The 22,534-nt window shown below is 42.0% G+C and overlaps 1 protein-coding gene across 1 annotated transcript in view; it reads right to left on the bottom strand.

Annotated features, from left to right (window-relative positions):
• The window catches only part of eys (eyes shut homolog), a 986,043-nt gene that overhangs the window by 517,661 nt on the left and 445,848 nt on the right, over positions 1 to 22,534 (bottom strand). The window contains exon 19 of the mRNA XM_069886108.1: positions 4,085 to 4,237. Within this exon, the coding sequence (XP_069742209.1) occupies positions 4,085 to 4,237 (153 nt within the window). The remainder of the gene's footprint in view (positions 1 to 4,084; positions 4,238 to 22,534) is intronic.

The raw sequence follows: 22,534 nt of genomic DNA on the forward strand, positions 1-22,534 counted from the left end.
GAGGGTTATTGCTATATACACATACAACTTAGAGATGCACCAAAATCTTAATTGTTGCATCCAAACAAGTACATAAGACACATTAATGACAATAGTATAAATGATCAAAATATGCCAAGACAGAAAAAAAATGGATGGATAAATATTCATTTGCAGTTAGTATAAGAAAAACAGGTGATATTTCAATTAAAATTGGCCTTGCGCAGTTAACAACTATCATTAAACTTCAAATGTACTGATTTAGTTCTAAAGCAATTTGGGATGTCATAAAGATGTGAAAGGTGCTATTATAACACATTTTTTTTCCTTTATATGTTCTTTCCTGATGGTTCGGACAAACTAGTTTATTTCTAACCTGACCACACAGAACAAGTTGAATGTGGTCTGCACTCACTTTAAACAGGGACCCTATGTGGAGGTCACATCTACACTAACTACTACAAACGGTGTCACACTCATGGTCACTGCTGCTGAAGGCACGACGACCTTCCAGCAGGTAAATCCATGGAGAGCGACTGGTCCAGATGGAGTCTTGAAATATGTCCTGAGAGCCTATGCAGATCAACTGTTGGACATATTCACAGACATCTTTAATCCCTCCCTGCAACAAGCCAAAGTCCTCCTTGTTTCAAGGAGGCCACCATTATACCTGTATTGAAGAAAATCACACTAATGGACTTGAAAAGCCAGCAACTGATGGCTTTGAAATCCATCATCATGAAGTGCTTCAAGAGGCTGGTCACAGCTCGTTTCAACTCTTGTCTGCTGGGCAGCACTAGGGTGACCATGGTCATAAAGATTATGATGTTTAAATCTTTTTAAACACTTTTTTTTTATATAGACAGCGAGTGTTGCTAGAGATGGACCAAATGAAATTAAAGTCAGGGTGGAAGTTGGCAGCAAAGTGGATAAAGTTGACAAGCTCATCATGGGTACATGAGATAACACCAAAGTAGTCATCAACCTATGACTTAGAGAAAGTAGGATGTCAAAGGAGAAATTGAGGGTGAGGACAGTTCTGCAGGGTGGCGGAGTAGAGGGTTGGGTCTTTTGTTGAGGAAGAAACAAAGGACTTTGAGGCTTTTGGTATGGGGGGGGTAGGAAGAGAAAGAGGTGTACAGTGATTGACTGTCCATGGTGAAGATGAGGCAGTCGAGTTCAGGCAAGTTGTTGAAGTGATGGAGGCATGTGAAGTATTGCAGATGTTGATGGGGTGGGACTGGACCAGGGGCACAACACTGATTTGAGGTAAGCGTATACCAATACAATGGGGCAGGAGAACAAGGAAACAATGAATCTTCCAAAACAATTGGGTTTGTGGAATTTAATATGATGTAGAACAAGACAGTGTGGGGTTTGGGAACAATAAAATCAAAGGGAGATGACTGGAAGAGATGTGTTCAGAGGTAGTTCATGAGATGGTGGTTTAATGAGTTTTTGTGGGGTCCTGTTGAAGGGCTTACAAGAGGAAGTGTCTGAGAGTCGTCTCCAAGACAAGAGGTCAGTACACCAAACAACAGCAGCACCACCTCGTCTATGGGTTTGATAGTGAGGAGAGAGTGGAGGGCCAAATGTTCCAAGGGGTGAGATTACAATAAATGAGGGAAGTGCTGAAGTCAAGACAGATGATGTCACAGTGGCAGTTGGAAATATAAGGGTCCAGAGTGGGCAGAAGGCCGGAATGAGGTGTCCAGGAGGAAGAAAAAAGTTTAAGGTTTGAGAATGGGGTGGAGAATCCTGGTTGTAGAAATAGGCACAGAGATAGAGCCAATGGAAGAATAGTTTGGCGTCATGGCATGCGTGGAACTCATTGAGGTGTGGATGAAGGGAGACAATGGTGAAGCCTCTACTGAGAGCACAAGTCTCTGTCTTAGAGAGAAGCATGGATTTGCTGGCCCCATAATTGTTCACAATATACATTTACGGTTTGGATGAGGGGACCAAGTGCCATGAATCTAAGTTTGCTGATGTAAATAAATTGAGTGGAAAATAAAATTGTGCAGAGAATGTAGTGAGTCTGCAAAGAGATATGGATAGATTAAGTAAATGGGCAAAGATCTTGTAGATGGAGTACAAAGTTGGTAAATGCAAGGTGAACCATTCTGGAATAAAAAATTAGAAGATCAGATTGCTATTGAAATGTTGAAACATTACAACATGCTATTGTGCAGAGGGACTTGGGAGTGCTTGTGCATGAATCACAAATCATTGGTTTGCAGGCACAAGAGGTAATCAAGAAGGTAGTACAGCGGCATAGTGGTAAGCGCAATACCTTTACAGCGTCAATGATTGGATCGACCAGGGATCAAATCATGTCCTGTCTGTAAGGAGTTTGTACATTCTCATGTGTATATGCGAGTTTTCTCCTGGGGCTCCGGTTTCCTCCCACTGCTCAAAACGTACTGGGGGTGGAGGTTAATAGGGTGTAAATTGGGTAGCACAGACTCATGGGCATAAATGGCATGTTTCTGCACTGCATGTCTAAATTTAAAAATTTAAAGGTATACACAATGTTGTCCTTTATTGTGAGGGATTAAACTCAAGAGCAGGGAGATTCTGCTGGAACTATACAGGTACTGGTGGGGCCACACCTGGAGTACTGTGTGCAATTCTGGTCTCCTTACTTGACAAATGAGATGTTGGCTTTGGAAGCTTACCAGGTTGAGTGAGAGAGACGGAAGAGAGATTGAGTCACCTGGAACTAAAGTCACTGGAATTTATAAGAATGAGATGGAATCCTATATAACCACTTAAAATTATGAAAGGGCTAAATGAGATAATGGCAGTAAAGTGGTTTCCACTGGTAGATGAGACTAGAATTAGGGAACATACTCTAAGATTTGAGGGAGTAGATTTATGACAGGGTTGAGAAAGAATTGTTTTTCCTCAGAGAGTAAGGAATATGTAGATATCTCTGTTCAAGGAAGCACAGAGGCTGTTTCATTAAATATATTTGAGAGATAGTTGGATAGATTTTTTGCATTGTAAGAGAATTAAAGGCTATAAGGAAAAGATAGGTAGATGGATTGTGTCCACACCCAGATCAGCCACAATCTTACTGAATAGTGGAGCAGGTTCAAAGGGCTAGATGTAAATCACAAAAATCAATAGACACAGTGGTTGAAGTAAAAACAAAATACTGGAGAAACTCAGCTGGTCAAACAGTGTCCTTTATGTAACAAGGCATGAAAGAGTGTCATTGGGCGTCTGAACAAAAGGATGGGGGTGGGGGGGGGGGAAAGGCAGGAGATGATGGGTGAGGAAGGGACAGCAGCGATCAGGGGGAGGGGGGGATGGTTGGGTGGGTGGAGGGGGAATGGAGGGGGAGAACTGGAAAGGGGAGGGGAAATAAAAAGTGAGCAGGTGAGCAGAAAGCAGTCTATGTTAATGCCATCTGGCTGGAGAGTACCCAGATGGAAAATAAGGTGTTGATCCTTCAATCTGTGGGTGGTCAGGGTGGGACAGTACACAAGGCCATGGACAGACATACAAGCATGGGAGTGTGACTCAGATTTGAAATGGGAGGTCTTTGTTGTGAAAGAGGGAGTGGAGATGCTCAGTGAAGCGATCTTTCTTGATCTCATTTCTTATGTTCTTATACATATAACAAACCATTCATTTTGAAAATTCACAGATATATTTCCTTAATTATCCAATTTTCCAAAGCTCTTCATATTTTCATGCCACACGTGCCAATAAAAGGGAAAAGCAATGAAAGAATGTTTAACAACTGTTAATCCACAGCCTAGGGTCTAAGTGGTGCTCAACTGTGTAATAGTGACAGCTACTGTTCAATCCCACAAGGTCTGCCAATGGAAGACAGCGGCATAATGATTAAATCATGCCTGTGACAGCTGGAGTTAACTCATGGTTTTAGGTGTGTCGCAAAATATCTGCAAAAGCAAACAGCAGCCAGCTTGCAAACAAGGTATCAAGAGAATAGGAAGCGATTAAAAGGCTGACAAAGGTGATGATGCAGGCATATTAAAGGTTGGGGGTGGAAGGGAAGGCAAGAAGATCATGTGATTGTGAGTCAACATTCAAAAATAAATTACATGAACCCATTCCTCTCGTTGGATGTTACCTGTGAGATTTTGCAATGTGAGAGGCTGGGTCTGAGGGGCTGGTGCATGGCTGTGAGCAGATGTTGAAGATGAACTGGCAGTACTCCCAGTGGAGGCAGCAGGAAACCATGGGAATTTCTCTGACGACACTGCTGCTGTTGGAGCTGGGATATCTGTAGAGAAGGATAAGCATTACTGAAGTGGAAAACTACCACAGTTTGCAAGCTAAACCTGATGGTGACCACTGAAGCAATGTGACAAAGTGGTGATCAGAAGAAGCACATTGTCCCCATACATAATCAAAAACTGCAAACATTTTAATATGGAAGGGATTGCATAGGTCCTTCTGCAAAAAATAATTAAGAAAGTAACTTGCATAATAACAGATTATATTATGCCCTTTGCTCATAGCATGAAGAGGACTCAAGCCCAAAATGTTAGTTATACAGGTACACGATTCTTTATCTGGACATGTAAAATCTGGAAAGCTCCAAAATCTGGCAAGTGGGGACCAGCAGTCGGGCAACCGGAAGGGGGTGGGGGTGGACACTGAAGCACAATTCAGGTGGGCTTTCCGAAATCTGGAACACACTGTCCCCCCAAGGGTTCCAGATAAAGGATCGTGTACCTGTATATCTTTACCTCCTAATGTTGCTGCATTCCTCCAGCATTTTTGTGTTTTTACTACAATCAAAGCATCTGCAGACTTTCCTGTTTCACCTCATATAACATATTAATGATTAGTTTAGCTCACAACAATGTTTTTTTCCCCTGAGTCTTTCAACAACAAAAAAAATAATTTTGGACAAATCTATTATGTTTAGCATGTAATTTTTAAATTGTTCTTTTTTGCTTATTTTTGCAGACTTTTAGTCTTAGTATCAAACCCATAGATAATTGGGGATGTGTATGTGGATGACTGGAGGATTCAGTGAATGATAATCTGTATTCCCTAAGAGCCCACAACAGCAAAAGAGCCAGGGAGGAAATGAAAAAGAACTTTTTCTTTGTGTGATCTGGAATGCAGAGCTTCAAAGGGTGAAGCAAGCAGATTCAACCATTGATTTCAAAGGGGCGTCGGAGGTTAAATATTTGCAAGGTGAAAGCAGGGATAGGTGACAATCAGAACAATTCGAGATTTTCTTTATAGTTTGGATTGAATTGAATGAAATCTGGATGATTTGCCACATTTATGACTAAAAGTAGTGAAGCATCTTGAAACATTAAAATGGAGCAAAAGCCCCACTGCATCAAGAAACAGGAATCACACCAGGGAAGATGGCTTCAAAACCAATTATCCAGAAAACAATGGCATTAAGATAAAAATCCAAATCAAAAGAGTTCCAGACTGAGATCAACCTCACTGCACATACAGGTATAAGCTTTCATCTGAGCATTTTGCATCTTTTAACATATTAGAGCATAATTAAATTTAAAAAAAACAGGAATTTTATCATTTTTAATTTATCTGTGAATCACAGAGAGATGACTAAAGGTTTGGTGCGAGCTTTAAGTACTAAAAGGGACTTCAGAGACAGCCAGGGGAGAAGTCAGAAGGTTCTTCACCAGCAACTCTGGAAAGAGAAACAGAATTAACGTTTTGAGTCAAAGGCCAAAGTAGGTACTTTCTGTCTCACCACAGAAGTGATGAACCCACTGAATGTTTATTTTATTTCAGGTTTCAAGCATCTGCCATTGCTTGGATTTGCATTCATGTCCTTCAGCAAACCGAGAATAAATTAATCCAGGTATGAATATTGAAAACACACTAGAACACAGTAAAGCTAATGCACAACATCACCACATGTTTGCATTGGAAGCAGCTAACCAAATCTGGCAGAATAACAGCAATGCTAAGAAGCCCAAAAATAAGGTTAACTATGCCAATCCTATGACTAACTAGGTCTCTTGTATGGAAATGGATAATACAATGGCGGTTCTCATGAAAACCTGGAATAAATGCCAAATTATATTCAATACAATGCAACTGTTCACTCCTTCTGAAGTGTCAATATGGTTCAGTCAACAGCTGTTTCAGTTCTGAAATCAAAAGGTTGGGGTTAAAGTACCCTTCTGCAGAATGCAGGGTTACTCCAAGCTGGTGCAACCAATGCAGAACTGAAGGAGTCTGATGGATGAACCCTCACAGCTGGATGTAAAGGAGCTTCCAAGAGGAGGCATTGAAGAGTTCAGTTTCTAGACTTCAATGAAAAACTGAGATAGAAGGAAGTTAATTCAAAAAAATGTTCCATACTGTGGTGCAACCACTACTGTATATACATGCCATGTGTAAACATCATAACCTTTCCTGGTCGACCCCGCTCTCACTGGCCGGCTCACAACTCCTCCCCCTTTCTTCCCCATAAAGGCTGTCATGTCACATGCCTGCCCCCAGTTCAGTGTGAGTGACCAACACAGGGATGCCATCAATCTCTTGCAAATTACCCTTCAGTCTTGGTAACTGCAGTCTTTGTGTAATTGATTGTGCATCAATTTTATTTCCTAATTTTTGTCCAGGAGCATGGACAAGTACATGAAGTTGGATCACTTGGAAATCAACCCAAGAAAATCCGAGGCAGCTGATAAGTTCACATTCTGGCACCACTGCTTTGACAAGTTCCTCACAGCCTCTGCAGCTATGCGGGACAAGCTCCACCTGCTATACTTGCACATCGGGCACTGGGTCTATTGAATGTCCCAGGACTGCCAGACATATGGAGCTGCAATGGACACCCTGAAGGACCAATATAAAGTTCAGGTGAATGAGGATTATGTGAGGCACGTACTCCACTCACGCAATCAGGGGAAACTTTTAATGACTTCATCAGAGCTCTACAGGGGACTGCAACTGCTAAGTTGTGAAAGCAGAACAGCACACACAGCTGCTGATCAGAGACACCTGCGTAACATGCATCCATTCCGTCTTTGTGAGGCAAAGTCTACTTGAACAAACACAATTGAGCCTGCCTCAAACCGTCGAACTGGTGAACATTCTAGAAGTAGCCATCCACCACACTGAATCCATCTCCAGTGAACATGAGGGCCGTTATCTTGGGAGGAGTGATCATAAACCTCCTCCCTCTCTGAACTGACCACCGCTGCTGTTAGCAACCACCCTAAGTGCTACTTCTGCGGGCAAGCTAAGCACTCAAGGAAATGCTGTCCTGCAGGGACACTGTGCAACTTCTGCAAGTCCAAACCAATCATAAGTTCCAGCAGCACCGCATACGAGTGGGGACAGCCATCTTCAATTACATCATGTCCGCCATCACTTTGCGGGACCTGGGACTGCTACACACACGTCACTTCTGCCCTCTTCCCCATCTCTTCCAATGAACTACAACGGGGTTGCACATGCGGCATGGGGGCCACCATCTTACCGGACCACCAGCAGCCAACGGAACTCCTCAGATATGAACTGACGCGAGCATCAGTAACCCTCAATCAGGACAGACCTCCAACTCTCCAGGTCTATGATTAACATCCTATTTGACAGTGGAAGCACCGAAAGCTTCATTTACCCAGACAATGTACAGCACTATTCCCTTGGGGTAAAGCCCGTGAGCCACGGGATCTCCATGGCGTCCAAATCTCATTTAACCAAGATTCCTGGCAGTTGCACAGTAACACTGACTGTCCAGGGCATAGTATACCCAGGACTTTAAACTCCTTGTACTACCACACACTGTGCACCTGTTTTTTTTCCCCACTTCATCAAGGCCCATGATCTCCTCTACTCCATTAAGGACATCAGAACGCTGACTAAAAATTGCCAGGACTCCATGGAGTGCAAACCACACTTCTACCAGCCCAACCAGTCATACCTGATCAAGGTCACTCACCCCTCTAAAGTCTTAGCATGGACTGCAAAGGACCCCTACCCTCCATGAACCTCAGTGTACTTCATCAACATCATCGATGAGTACTCGTGGTTCACCCCTGCCCAGACGTGACTGCAGCTACTGTCGTAAAGGCTCTGAACAATCTGTTCACCATTTTCAGATATGCCTGCTACATCCACAGTGATAGGGGTTCGTCCTTCATGAGCGATGAGCTGCGTCAATATTTGCTGTCCAAGGGCAGCACTTCTAGCCAGACCACTATAACCCCAAAGGGAATACCCAGGTGATGCAGGAGAACAGCACACTCTGGAAGGCAGTACTACTAGCCTTAAAGTCCAAGGGCCTCCCCGTCCCCCACTGACAACAAGAGGTTCTCCCAGGAGTGCTCCATGCGATCCAGTACCTCCTGTGTACAACTATCAATGAAGCACCTCATGAGGTCAGCATCAGAAATCACCATACATACCTGGCTGATGTCCCCAGAGACAGTACTACTCCATAGGCACATGTTTTGGAGGATTTAAACCATGTTTTTTGCTCCTGCAAGGCTGAGAATCAGTAACCTGCTTGAGACTCAGCAGACACAAGCTAAATTCCACCATGGGGCCCAGAGATGCAGTTATCTGACAAAAAGACATCTGTGTACCAAGAATATTTAATCTTCCTGCTTGTTTTGGTTACAGTCTTTCAGGCAGAGACCTAACCTTGACGCAAAATAAACCATTGTATTCAAAGTGAAAAGCTAGAATGGGTAATATAAGCCGTGGTCTCACTGAAGTTTTCAGACTCTCCGAGAGGTGGCAACATCTCTCAGCAAAAAGAACAACTTCTGGAGTCCAACCAACGTCCCGGTCGGGGGAGGTGGAGAAACTTCTCCCGGCACCCCGACAACCTACTACAAGTGTGCAGTCATTGCCTCGCCTTGGAAGTTGGGACCAGTCCAGGCATTGATGAGTATAATTGGGAAGGGCTTTCATATTGTAGTTTGATATCAGCTTTAGAATTTGTAATAAAGATTTGTATAAATTTAAGTGCTCTCGGCGTGTGTCTATTTTCTTTCGGTAGCTCAAACACTGTGACCAATCTAAAACGAACAAAGTGAGAGGTACAAGTTTACCCAGGACAGCACGCGAGGACACACAAGTCCGACCCTCTGGTCAAGAAGGTCCAGCTTCTCCATGCGAAGCCACAGTACACCTACATGGCATTCCCGGATGGGCACAAGGATATGGTGTCTATCTGGTGCACACAGAAGTATCTGGACTGCTCGCCCCCCAAAAAAGCTCTCCAGGGCCCACCTTCCCAATGCTCACCATCCCAGCCAGGCTGACGGTCACACACACACATACACCCACCCCCTTGACCCAGCCAAGTACTCTGGCCAGGCCATCTAGGATGGATCAGCCAAAGCCGGCAGACTACCGCAGATCTCTGGACAGGGACTCGCCGGTTGCAATGCAAAGATGACCACTGGCCAGATTGAACTATTAATTACACCACACCCACCCCCCCAACTGGGACTTCCTTTTAAAAAGAGGGGGTGAATGTGGTGAAAACACTCTTAAAAACATGTCATAACGTTTCCTGGTTGACCCTACTCATGACTCCTCGCTCTTTCTTCCCCATAAAGACTGTCAGGCCACCAATCTGCCCCAGTTCGAGTTCAGATCAGTGTGAGCAACGAACACAGGGATGCTGCCCATATCTTGTAAATAAAAGCCTTTAGTCTCGGCAACTTTAGTCTTTGTGTAATTGATTGTGCATCACATTTATACCTGCCACTGCATTTCAAAAGGTCTCTAATCTTCACTACTCTCCATTCTTCTTTTCAATCTCCACTGACTACTCCCCATCTCATGGTACATCCCATGTACCCACAGAAGATATCACCTCTCCTATGATCTCTTTCCCTCTCAGCATCTGGGGACCGTCTTTCAAATGAAGTACTGATTCATTTGCATTTATTCTGATTTGGAGTATGGCATTTGGTGTTCTGATGTGATCAGCTTCTGATATGTCAGGAGATGAGTCATTTGATGCAAGTTACCTAAACTGGGACCTGCTCTTGACGCAGAATTAGTGCAGATGATCCAAATAAGTTTCTGATCAAAGACGACTCAGGCGAGGGCAATGCTACTGAATGTAATTCGTTGGTTATTTGGCTCTCGATTGGAGATGGCTGTTGCTTGGCTCTTTTGTGATACGAATGGTAATTGCTAATTTTCATTCCATGCCAGTACAATGTCTTGATCTTCCTGCATGTAGGCATAGATTAGTTAATTGGCTGAAGAATTGTAAATGGATTTGAATGTTGTGCAATCATCCCACTTCTGCACTTTGAATAGAAATTAAACTAGATTTCAAAAAGTGGAAAAATCCCACATGAATGAGTCTTTAATCTTCAATCGAATGAGCAAATCAAGTTAACACCAGTTGAATTGGTAATAAATTAATGAAATGAATTCAAGAGGTTCCTCATAACCATTGTGAAACCATCATAGAAGCTGCATCGTGGGAGAGAATCAGCTTTACAATGTCTCACAAAATCTTCTGGGAAACCGTGACTATGGATTCAGTTTGCTTTAAATCTCAAATATTTGTATTTGTACCCAAGTCTTCTAATGACTGAAATATTGGTGGAAAAGTTTGTCAAAACCAGACAAAAAGAATATGCAAAGAGAATAGAGAGAAATAAATAGGCAAAAAGATAGATGGAAGTAGAAAGAAGCAAAGCTATTCACTATGGCAGAACAAATAGAACAGCAATGTATTATATAAATGGTGTGAACATATGGAGCATTGGTGAGATTGAAGTGTCCTTGAATAAGGAACACAGCAAGTTTGTGCAATGCACAAAAGTGCTGGAGAAACTTTTCAGGTCACACCGCTTCTATAGAAAGTAAAGGATAACTAACATTTCAGGTCTGAGCCCTTCATCAAGAGATCAACCAAAAAAAAAAACAAAACAGGAGCATTGCTGAATGTGAGATGGAAGGAATAGGGGAAAGGAGGTAGGAAGGGGCAGAGTACAGGTCAACACGCAAGAGGTCATGGGTAGACACGGGCAGAGGTAGAAGAGGAAAAGAGCTGAGAAGTGATGGGGAAGAGGGTAGCTCTGATTGGAGAGGAGGTGGTGAGGAGTTGGAGGAAAGGGATAGAAGGATAGGGAAAAAGAGAAACTCTAGGATGGGGTTTAGTGGAAACTGGAGAAGTTGAAGTTAATGCTGTCTGATTGCAGAGTGTGCAGTCAAAATATTGGGAGCTGTTCCACCAATTTGAAGGTAGCCTTGGTTTATACAAGGTTATGGTTAGACATGTTGATGTGGGAATGGTGTGTGGAATTTAGACTGTTGGCCACTGGCAGGTCTGTGATAGTGAACAGAGCAAAAGTGCAGAACAAAACAATTTCCGAGACTGCATCAAGTCTCTCCGACATAGAGAAGGCCACACCGGGAGCACTGGATGCAGTTGAGGACCCCTGCAGATTCACAAGTAAAGAGTTGCTTCACTAGTAAGGACTGTTTGGGGCCCAAAATGGTAGTGAAGAAGGAGGTGTAGGCGCAAACGTAGCATTTCTTGTGGACACAGGGGGAGGTACTGAGGGGAAATTAATGGGAATGGATGAGTGGACGAGGGTGTCCCAAAGAGAGCATTCAGAAAGCAGAGAGTAGAAAGTGGGGAGGGGAGGGAAAGGTGTGTCCGGTGGTGGGACCATGTTGGCAGAAATTTTGGAGGATAATATGTTGGATGCAAAGCCTGTGGGTGGTAGGTGAGGACTAGGGGAATCCTGTCCTTGTTGCATCTCTGGGCAGAGAGGGCCAGGGCAGATGTGTGGGAAAAAGATGTTGTTGGTGAATCTGCAGGATTCATCTAGTGCATCTGAAGCTCCCATTGTGGCCTCCCCTAAAAAAGAGAGGCCAGTCACAGACTAGGAGATCATTTTGTTGAGCACCTTTGCTTCGTCCATTGAAATAACAAGGATGTCCCAGTAGCCAACAATTTTAATTCCATGCACCCTCTGATGGCCTCATGTACTACCAAACTGAGGCTTCCTGCAAATTAGAGTAACACCACCTTATCTGGACATTCTCCAATGAGGCAGCATTAACATCAACTTCTCCAATTTCTGTTGATCCCTTCTCTCAAATATCTTTTACTCTATTCCTGTCTTCTCCTCCAGCTCTCTCCACCCCTTTCCTTCCTTCTCCATTCAGAGAGTAAACCCCCTCCCCATACCACTTCTCAGCTTTGTTTGCCATCTTCTCACCTATATCTTTGTTACTTGTTAGCCTTTCCTCCTCCCCCTGCCCTTTCTTCCCTCCCCTCTTCTGCTTTTTTCCCCTTTTTATTTAGGCACCTGTTTGTTTTTGCTCATAACTTGGCAAAGAATTGGTTACCCTATACTTCCTATAGATGCAGAGTCACCTGCTGAGTTTTGAAATACAAAGTTCAGATATATTGTCAGAGTAAATACATGACATCACATACAACCCAGAGATTCTTTTCCCTGTAGACAAAGCAGAATTACCACTTAATTGGTAGTGCAAAAAAACCTATATCCAAGAAAATTAGGATGCATGTAAACAAACAGAGAAAAATAAATAAAATTCAAAAGTAAAGAGTCCAAAACGAGTCTGAGTTTGTTGTTGAGTATGATGGTAGAGGGGCAGCAACTGTTTCTGAACCTGGTGGTGTGGGTCTTCTGGCACCAATTACTCATTCCTGATGGTATCAGCAAAAACAGAGCATTTGCTGGGTGGTGTGGATCTTTGATTGCTGCTGCTCTCTGAAAACTACATTTCTTGTAGATGTTCTCGATGGTGGGGAGGATTTTTCCTGTGATATCCTGGGCTTTACGCTTAGGGGTATTGGTGATCCCATATCAGACAGTGATGCAACTGGTCAGCACACTTTCCACCACACCTCTATAGAAATTTACCAGGGTTTCTGGTGTCATACCAAACCTCAGCAAACTTCTGAGGAAGTGAGGCACTGATATGCTTTCTTCACAATGCTATTAGTGTGTTGGGTCCAAGGAAGAAAAAAAAAATCACCTGACAGTGACTCCCAACAACTTAAATTTGCTCACCGCTCCACCTCTTATTCTCCCAATGATCACGGCATGGTACACCTCTGGTTTTCTCCAGCACTTCTGAAACTCCGTCATCTGCACAAGTTAAATGGAATATTGACCTTTTCTATCAATAGTTCAAAGATTATGGGGATGAGGCAGGAAAGCACGAGTCCAACAAATAGCTCACTGGTGATCGAATTACATGATGGAGCAAACTTAAGGGGCCTAAAGGCCACCTTCTGCTCCTGTTACTTGTATTATTCCACAGCACAAGAGTGAAATTTAATGTCCTGTACATGTTGGTAATCATCATGGACACCTTAAACTGCAGCAAGCTCCAGGTGACTAAGCAGGTCAAAGCCAAGAGATAGAGGTTCCTCAGTGCAGGAATTACAGGTCAAATTGATGGGATCAGATACAAGCAACAATCTTCCAGTCAAGAGAGTAAGGATTTGGCAATATCTGAATTATTGGAGTTGTTCATGATGTTGGCCTAAGAGAATTGAAGTGATGAATCTTATAAATGGAAAGCAGGGTATCAAGAGAAGATCTCTTGCACCTTGGAGCAATAAGTATGACAGCATGTTCAATAAAGTCCTTCACATAGAGATATTGACTTTTGTAAAACATAAATTTTGAAATTACTTAATCATATTGTTCAAAATACAGGTTGAAACTATTATCCAGCGCTCTGTGGTCCAGCAAGTTTAGAATCTGCCACTGTTAGTACAAACTCCTTACAGACAGCATGGGACTCGAACCCATCCCGGTCACTGGTGCCGTAAAGGTTGAGTCTTCCGCAAATGGGACCAGGGTTTTAGCAAGACATTTGACAAGGTCCCCCACTGGAGCTTCATTGAGAAACTCATGAGGCATGAGATCAGTGGAACCTTGGCTGTGAGGTAAAAAATGGCTTTTAGGAAGGAAAGCAGAGAGTAGTAGTGGAAAGAAAGTACTCTGCCTGGAAATCAGTTATGTGTGGAGTTCCACAGGGATCTGTCTGGGACCCCTTCTCTGTGATTTTTATAAATGATCTGGATGAAGATGCAGAAGGTGGGTCAGTAAATTTGCAGATGACAAAGGTTGGAGGAGTTGTGGATGGAGCTGAAGGTTGTCAAAGGTAACAAGAGGATTATAGACAGGATGCAGAGTTTGGCAGTAAAGTGGCAGATGGATTTCAATCAGATTAGCGTGAGGTGATGCATTTTGGAAGGACTAACCAGAAGGCTTAGTACAGGGATAATGGTCGGTTACTTAAGATGGTGGATGAACAGAGGGACCTTGGTATCCAATTCCATACATTCTTCAAGGTCGCTGTCCAGATTGATAGGATAGTTAAGAAGGCCTATTGGATGCTGGGATTCATTAATAGGGGGATGGAGTTCAAGAGTAGAAGTTATGTTATAGCTCTACAAATATTTGGTAAGAACACAGAGTATTGTGTTCAGGTCTGGTTACCTCATTATAGGAAGGATGTGGAAGCAATGGAGAAGGTGCAGAAGAGGCTTACACGATGTTGCCTGGATTGAGGAACAAGTCTTATGAGGCAAGATTAGTAGAGCTGAGACTTTGCACTTTGGAGCATAGAAGAATGACAGGAGACCTGATAGAGGTCTACAAGATTATAAAAGGCATAATAGGGCGAACAGCCAGCTCCCATTTCAGCAAACACCAGAGGACATATATACAGTTAAGGGAGCAAAGTTTAGGGAGACATCAGGGGTAAGATTTTTTTAATTTTATTTTTAAAAAGTTGTGGGTGCCTGGAATGCCTTGCCAGGGATGGCAAGATGAGGCTCTTAGACAGACATAGACGAAAGGAAAATAGAGGGTAATGGGGTAAGGAGGGTTTAGAATATTCTTTTGAAAGGAATATCCAGGGTCAGTACAACATCAAGGGCCTGCACTGTCATTTTTTTGACCAGAGCAAAATGTTAAGAGATGGGGGGGGGGGGGGGGGGGGTGGGAGAAGAAGATAAATGGGAGGAGGAGGGTCCATATTTTCAGCAAGAAAATAATTTTGCTCGGGCTGGTTTTCTGAGATTATAGCAAATGGTGCTGCTGGAAGAAACCATTCATTCTTTTAAAAAAATTTTTTAAGGCAAATATTCTGCCAAGTAGATGAATATTACTCAGTAAATCATATTCTTAATGAATATGATTTACTGAGTATATTCAGTAAGTGGAATTTTAGTGACCTTAACAGTTCAGTAAATGTAAACCCTCCAATTATTCATAGCTTGAGTGAGGCCACTACTCAGAACAAATGCCATTGTTCACACAAGGTGTATTAAATGTTTTCAATCAAATTTGCTGCTCTGTATCAATATGAAATATACAAATTACAAATCTGTGTGCAGAAATGTTTAGAGAGTCTTTTACATTCTGAAATCAGTAAAGTTTGTCACATTTTCTAACTGAATCTCTCAAAATTTCCTCATCTCTGTCAGTAGGAATAGAACCCCTACAGGTACTTGTGACAAATCCTGCAAAGCTTCTTTAGTTATTTAAAAACTACATTTTAATGCACCAGCTGACTTTAAACGAGAGAGTTTAGGCCATTACATTTAATGGATATTTATAGAGTCTATTGCTTTCATATTGTTTGGCAGAAAGCTGAAAGCAATTTATTAAAGCCACAGAGTACTAAACCATTTCTAGCTCAACTTTCACAAACAAAACATCAGACATCTCATGGATCATTCTGTTTCTTTCTTCAGGGTACAGTTTAGGAAGAAGATCCACCTTAGGGAGCAGCATTAGAAAGAGGCAACATCATGGATACGACTAGAATAGTGCTGGACTTCATTATATTTACTATGACAAAAGGAGCCCATTAAGCCCATTGAGTTATTGCCAGCTCCCGTTGATCCTATTCCTTGCTCTCCTAACATTCTTGCAATGCATTCTTTCTCTGACACATGCTGCCAACCAATTTTTGATTTTTTTCTTACTTATCAAAGGTGTAATCTACAGTCACAATTAACCTACCAGCAAAACTTCAGGTGATGGGACAAAGAAAGAGGACCCAGAGGAAACTTATGTGGTCCTAGAACATGCAAACTCTGCATAGATAGTACTGGGAATCAGGATCAAACGAAGTCCATAGCACTGTGAATTAGCAGCACCAAACGTTCTCACCCACCTCAGACTATTGATCCAGTGGTACAGATTCAAATCCAAGCATGGCTTGAATTTAAGTTCAAGTAATTATCAACTGGAATTTAAAACCAATTTCAGCACCTGTAAATCATGTCATAAAACACCCTCTGGACCCAAACCCCCTTCAGGGAAAGAAATAGGCTCTTTACCACACTGGCCATTTTGCAACTCCAGATTCCCACCAGTTTCCTCATTTCATGAGGAATGAACTATAAATGATGACAATGCTAGTGTCACCCACATCCCAGGAATGAAAAAAAAAATAGCGATTTGCTGGAAAACCGCATGAGATGGAGGAACTTCAGTTACGAGGGGAGAAAGCAAAGATTGGGGCTTATGGTCGAAAAGCAGAGAAGATTAAGAGAATAAAATTGGAAAAAACAGTCATGAGGTCAGTCAATTTTCAGGTCCAATGAACTTTTGTTAATATTTGCACTCTGCAGGTGCTGCCCGACATGCTGAGTACTTTTTGCTTTTGCTGATTTTTACCTCCAATTTCCATCATCTGCAGGACAGTATATTTTAATTTTCCGGTTCAAGGAGTGATTTGATAGCAAAGCTGAAAGCCATAAATACTACAAAATTCCTTCAAATGACAGACCAATCATGAGACCAGGATTTATGAATCACTGGTGAAATGAGGAGAATGAGAAGATTTGTTTTGACATAAATCTTTATGTTCACCAGAGGCAGTGTGGGGAGTAAGTGAAATGGTTACTAAAATAAAAAGTAAAAATTAATTGGTACATGCTTTCCATTTATTTACTGTACTTGATAACATTTAGGATTCCTCCTTACACCCCCCGCCCCCCAAAAAAACATCAAAAATCACCTCAGGTCCTGGGACTATTTTATGCTAGAGCATGAACACTAAGAACCACATCACACTTGAGAGTGGTGCATGCATGGTGAGACTATATTTATACGTGACTCAGTAGCTGGATGTGAGTAAAGAAATGTGCTGTCAAACACATTTCTAGTGTTTATTAAGACCTCCAGTGGTTCAACCTGGTCACAACATCTATATGTGAAGGTGATATTTTGGTGTCACCTTTTTGGGCACGAGGTGGGTGGCAGTGAACGAGCGGCCTTTTGAGCTGAGCTCAACAGGGTGTTCATTCACTGCCACCCATTCCATCTGTTCAGGGAGCTGTGCTCATCAAACAAAGGCTCAGCAGAGAGCCTGATCCCCGAGGCCTAGCATTGCCCTCAAAGCCAGTGATCTATCGTCTGCTCCCTGCGACGGTGGGCCTGGGCCATTCCTGTTGCCCTGGCTTCTCTCCATCCCATGCTCGCAGGTCCCAGCACGCCTGACATTTGGCGTTTGTACTGTGGGGGTTGGTCAGGGAAACAGCCAGTGTCTCAGCGTCCAGGGGACATGTTGCTGCTGTGGCTCATGTGCAAGTAGGCTTCAGCATCTCTGCCATGCAAGGCTAGAGGGTTTCCATCAAAGTATGTGAAAGTAAATACACCAAAACAAATTTTTCCTGAAATCTCATGCTAAATGGTAAGGGAGAGGATCCTATATGTCATCAAATACAGCAATTCTTTTGCAGAGATGGAAACAGTGAAGGCATCGTTTAGAGAGATTATACCTTTCTGAAAATCTTATTTCCACCATATAATATAAAAGCACAGTTTTTTTTTTAAACTGTCTGTAGAAATAAAGGAAACTCAAGATTAATTGTACAAACCCAACAGAGGTGGGTAAATTCAGACCGACGAGATTTTGGAAACAAGGAGCTACTGAAGTAAAAGCCATAAATGGGCCATGGCTAATGATTTGGCACTTTTCCTCACTTTCCAACTCTATTTATTTATTTGCAGTTCTTATCTTTCTAATCATCCAATTGGAGCTTTAGAAGATTATGGATTTGATAGAAATGTGGCTTTATAAATCAGTGGTTATGCTGCAGATGAAACACCATTTCATTCCTCAGGGAGAAACTCAATTTTAATGGAAAGAGGTGTATGTGTCACATTGACAAGATGAGGGAAGGTCTAGCAGAAATGATTAAAATGGGGCAATCCTGGATTGGCATGCTGCAAAGGGCTCCAAAGCAAGACACACCATGGGGTGGAAAGATGTGACCTTCTGCACTATTGCGATCAGGTGCTAGAAGAGTTCAGTTTCCTTTCTAATCCAACCAGACTACCACACACCTATTCATTTTTAGATGTAAAGCATTTCACATAAACTCCCAGCTCACACCCACAACAACCAAGTTCAAATCCTGCAGGGTTGCACGCAAATCTTCAAGAATCAGTTTAAGCTCCACGAGGTAACCAGACAGAATCAACAACAGGGAATTAAAAATATATATTTTTAAAAATATTTTCTTTGAAAAAAAACAAACTATTGTCTACAGGAAGCTTGGAGATGCAGGAAATAGAAACAATTTGAACATCAAGGTGAACCAGTTACTCAACAGAATCTGTGCATTTTACAGTAAGCAATGGATGAACATTGACCAGTGATAGTGTGAGGTTCAGGGTGGGGGGGGGGTGGTGTTGGGGTGAGTGAGGCAAAAGGCCCCGATGACGACTCCAGATGCCACAAATTAATTCAACCAGACCGAGCGAGTCCAGCCTGACCTGGTTAACAAATGCTTAAATTTTCCCAGGTTTAGCACTCAAACTGGAATGCTAACGAAAAAGAGACCAAGACAATGCTACTGAATCTTGACTGTAGCCTTGCACATTCTGAAGCTAAAAATTATTAATTTAATGAAACACTTATTCTCTTGAAGAGAGAAAAGTTTAGGGTTATAATTTATAACACCAGACCCTCTGCTCACAGCAAGACCTATTTGGTCACAGTTCGCGAGTTTCAGATCCATAACATTAAATGTTCTCTCTTCACTTTAGATGACTTTTATCTTTACCCCAAGAAGAGGTATTAAAGGAAGCAAAGCTTATTCTCAGGCACAAAAAGATTAGATAAAAAAGAAGTGTGTCAAGCTCATTTATCTGATCTACCATAATGATAGCAACACTGACCTGGCAATAGGCATATAAATGGATTCAACATGTAACAAATTCCTGTTTCGTTAAAATAAAGGAGACCATTCAGCCCATCCTGTCAGTGGAAGCAAACGGATAATTCCAAAACACACTTTGCAATCCTTCTTTCTCCCTCTGTTATTTATCTATTCCTGTCCTTCAAGTGTCTCAAAATTACAATCTCTGCTTCCATGACTTCTCTGCATCAATTGGCCCACCAACACACTCTTGAAATTATTTCATTAAATACTCTTCACAAGTTCCAGTGATAACTTCAGTTTGATGACCCCTGGACTCTGCATCTTCAGAGGATATAGTTCTTTCCCATTCACTGGAGGAAATATAGGAGGAAGGTGACTCAGCCCAAATAGGTTTCATCATTTGTCAGAGCATGGCTGTTTTATCCCACCATCGATCCACATTGGTTCCTGCAATCTGAATGCTCTCGCCAAATTGGTGACTTTTTAGCTCTTTATCCCCCAGGCTCCACAGTCCTACCACAACCTTGTGTGAAGAGCTCCAACTTGCCTCAGCTCTCTTCAGCTTGCACCCCCCCCCCCCCCCATAGTTAAGGTTGTGCCTATTTGTTCTGGCTTCCCCATAAAAAATAAAATTTAAATTTGTTTTATAATGGTTCATTTTCATCACAAACCATTCACTTTATCATTTTTATAAAGCCACCGACCAATCTTCTAATCTTGAAGTTCACTCTGTTCAACAAGGATGTATAGTTTTATCCTTTGTCCCAATTAATCTAATATCCATCCATCCATCCCGTGGCCCATATCTCCTTCTTGGCCTGCGTCAATGAATACACCATTTCTTCCTCCTCAAGTCATCATGGTTCCACAAAATATTACTCCAAACTCCTCAATGGAGTGGGAATAACTCCTGCATCTCAACTAGAGTTTACCAGCAGTGGATTCAACGAGCTCAACTTCTAATGAATGTGTAATGCGTGTCGAAAGAACCAAAGGCTTGTTGATCCAAGCCAAGGCTTCTATTAACTAAAAGACTGGAGCATATCACAAGTAGGTCGACCAGTCCAGAATGACCTGGTTTGGCTAGGAGCAATCCTTTAAGACCTGCCAGTAGGTGTGACTGCACTCAGCCAATCACAGTCATCCGACACTACCATCTGTACATATCCACATTGGTGATAGAATCTGTACTATCACAAAATGCTCGATGGCTTTTGTGACCTTGCTATAATGGGGAAGGAAACTGGGCTACTCGAAAATTCTAAATGTCATCTAATGGCACAGATTATGTCAGTGTACCCATTTCTTAAAGTAGGTAATACATTATTTGCTTCCTTTGGAGCTTTATTCATTCCCATTTAAAAAAAAAATTCATTATACTTTTAAAACGCTGAGTTTAAGCAAAGTCGATGAGAAAATCTATTTCCAGTGGCATTAAGGTCAACAGCGAGGAGACAGTTAAGGTAACAGCTCAAAGAACAAGGGAGAATAGACAGTTTCTTTTACTTCAAGTTCTTGAAATCCAGAATACAATGCCTGAAAGCAAATAAAATATCAACTAATATAACAGAATTAGACAAAGATTTAAAAATGCTGAAATTTAAAATGGAGCAGTGAACAGTAGAGCACAGGAATAGTATTTTGGCCCACAATATCTTAACTGAACACAACACCAAGCTAAACTCTGCTACTTCCATATTACCTGCAACCCTCTATTCCCTGCATACTCACTTGCCATCCAGAAGTCTGTTAACACTACTGTTGTACCCGCTTCCATCACAACTTTTAGCGGGGCATTCCAGGCACCAACCACTCGTGTTTTTTAAAAAAAAAGTTGCCCCATTTATCTCCCTTCACCTCTACCTCCTCCCCCTCACTTCAAACAGATTCTCCAGTGACAATTTTGTCATGGGAGAAAGCATTTGACTGCCGACACGTCATGATTTTGTAAACTATGAGGTATTCCTTTAGTTTCCAGCACTCCAGAGAAAACAACCCAAATTTGTCCACCCTCTCCTTGTAGCTCATACTCTCTCATCAAGGTAGCATCCTGGTAAATCTCTTCTGTATCTTTTAAAAACCTCCACATCATTTCTGTAATGGGGCAACCAGAGTTGCACACAATACTTTGTGTGGAATTTCAAAGTTTTACTAACACTCAATGAAGGCAAATATACCAAATGACCCCTTTCCCACCCTTTTTGTGGGGCTACTTTTCAGGAGTTGTGGACCTGGATACCCAGATCCCTCTGCACTTCAATGTGTTAAAGGGTACTTCTGCTGGCATTGTGCCCAAAAGAGAGTTTGAGATATCTGTACTTGAGTGTCAGGATATACTATGTGCTCTGAACTTGGTTTCACTCAAGTTTTTTTTGTTATTTCATAGTATCCAATATATGCAATTTAGTTCACTGCTTTGGAATTTGTTAAATTACTAGCTAAAAAGATAGTTTTATACATTGAGTTGTTTTGTTCTTTTGACAATGTTTAGTCAAGGCATAATTTCATGGTTTGTCTATTGTATCTCAGATAAACTGAAGTTGTATTCACTTCCCCAATTAATTTCTTGAAGATCAATAATGTCTAATTCCACCATCACCTCCACACGCTGCTTCCCCAACACAGAAGCAGCCCAAAACTCCAACGTTTGGTGTGTTTGAGTAAAGTAGTGTAGAATTTAGTATTCCAGCTGGTATCTGTGAGAACCCAATCCACAACCTCTCAGTCTGGAGAAGACAGGTCAAGTCTAGAGTAGTCACCCAGAAAAGCCCAGGCTACAATTTACAGGAAAGCCAGCAAGCAAAAGGGCCCAGCCTATATCTGGCAGTAGACTGGTAGACACTCTGGAAGGATCTGCAATTCTTCTCGCACTATTTTATATGCAAAACTTTATTGATCTTAATAATGATTCTTTAACCAAGTAATCCAAGTGTCTGAGGGAGAGACTTGGAACTGAGATGAGAAGAAATTTCTTCATGCAGTTGGTTTTAAGTCGCTGCCATGATTAATAATATTTTATATAAAAACACCTGAATGCAACTCGCATGCTCTAGCCAGCTCTCCGTCAATAATCTTTGTACATCTGCTGTGAAATGTGAATGGCTGTCAAAATTATGAGATAATTGTGTGCCATTTTGGTCACCTATCTACAGGAAAGATAGGAATAAGAATAAAAGAGCAGAGAAAATTTATAAGGGTGTTGCCTGGACTTCTGGAGAAAGATTGAATAGGTTTGGACTTTATTCCCTGATCGTCGGAAAATGCGGAGAGATTTCAGAGATATACAAAATTATGAGAGGCATAGATTGGTTAAATACAAGCAGACTTTTTCTACTGAGGTTGGGTGAGTCAAGAACTTGAGGACATGGGTTAGGGGTGAATCCTTACAGGGGATGGTGAGTGTGGAAT

This window comes from Narcine bancroftii, chromosome 6 (assembly GCF_036971445.1).
Source record: "Narcine bancroftii isolate sNarBan1 chromosome 6, sNarBan1.hap1, whole genome shotgun sequence".
NCBI lineage: Eukaryota > Metazoa > Chordata > Chondrichthyes > Torpediniformes > Narcinidae > Narcine > Narcine bancroftii.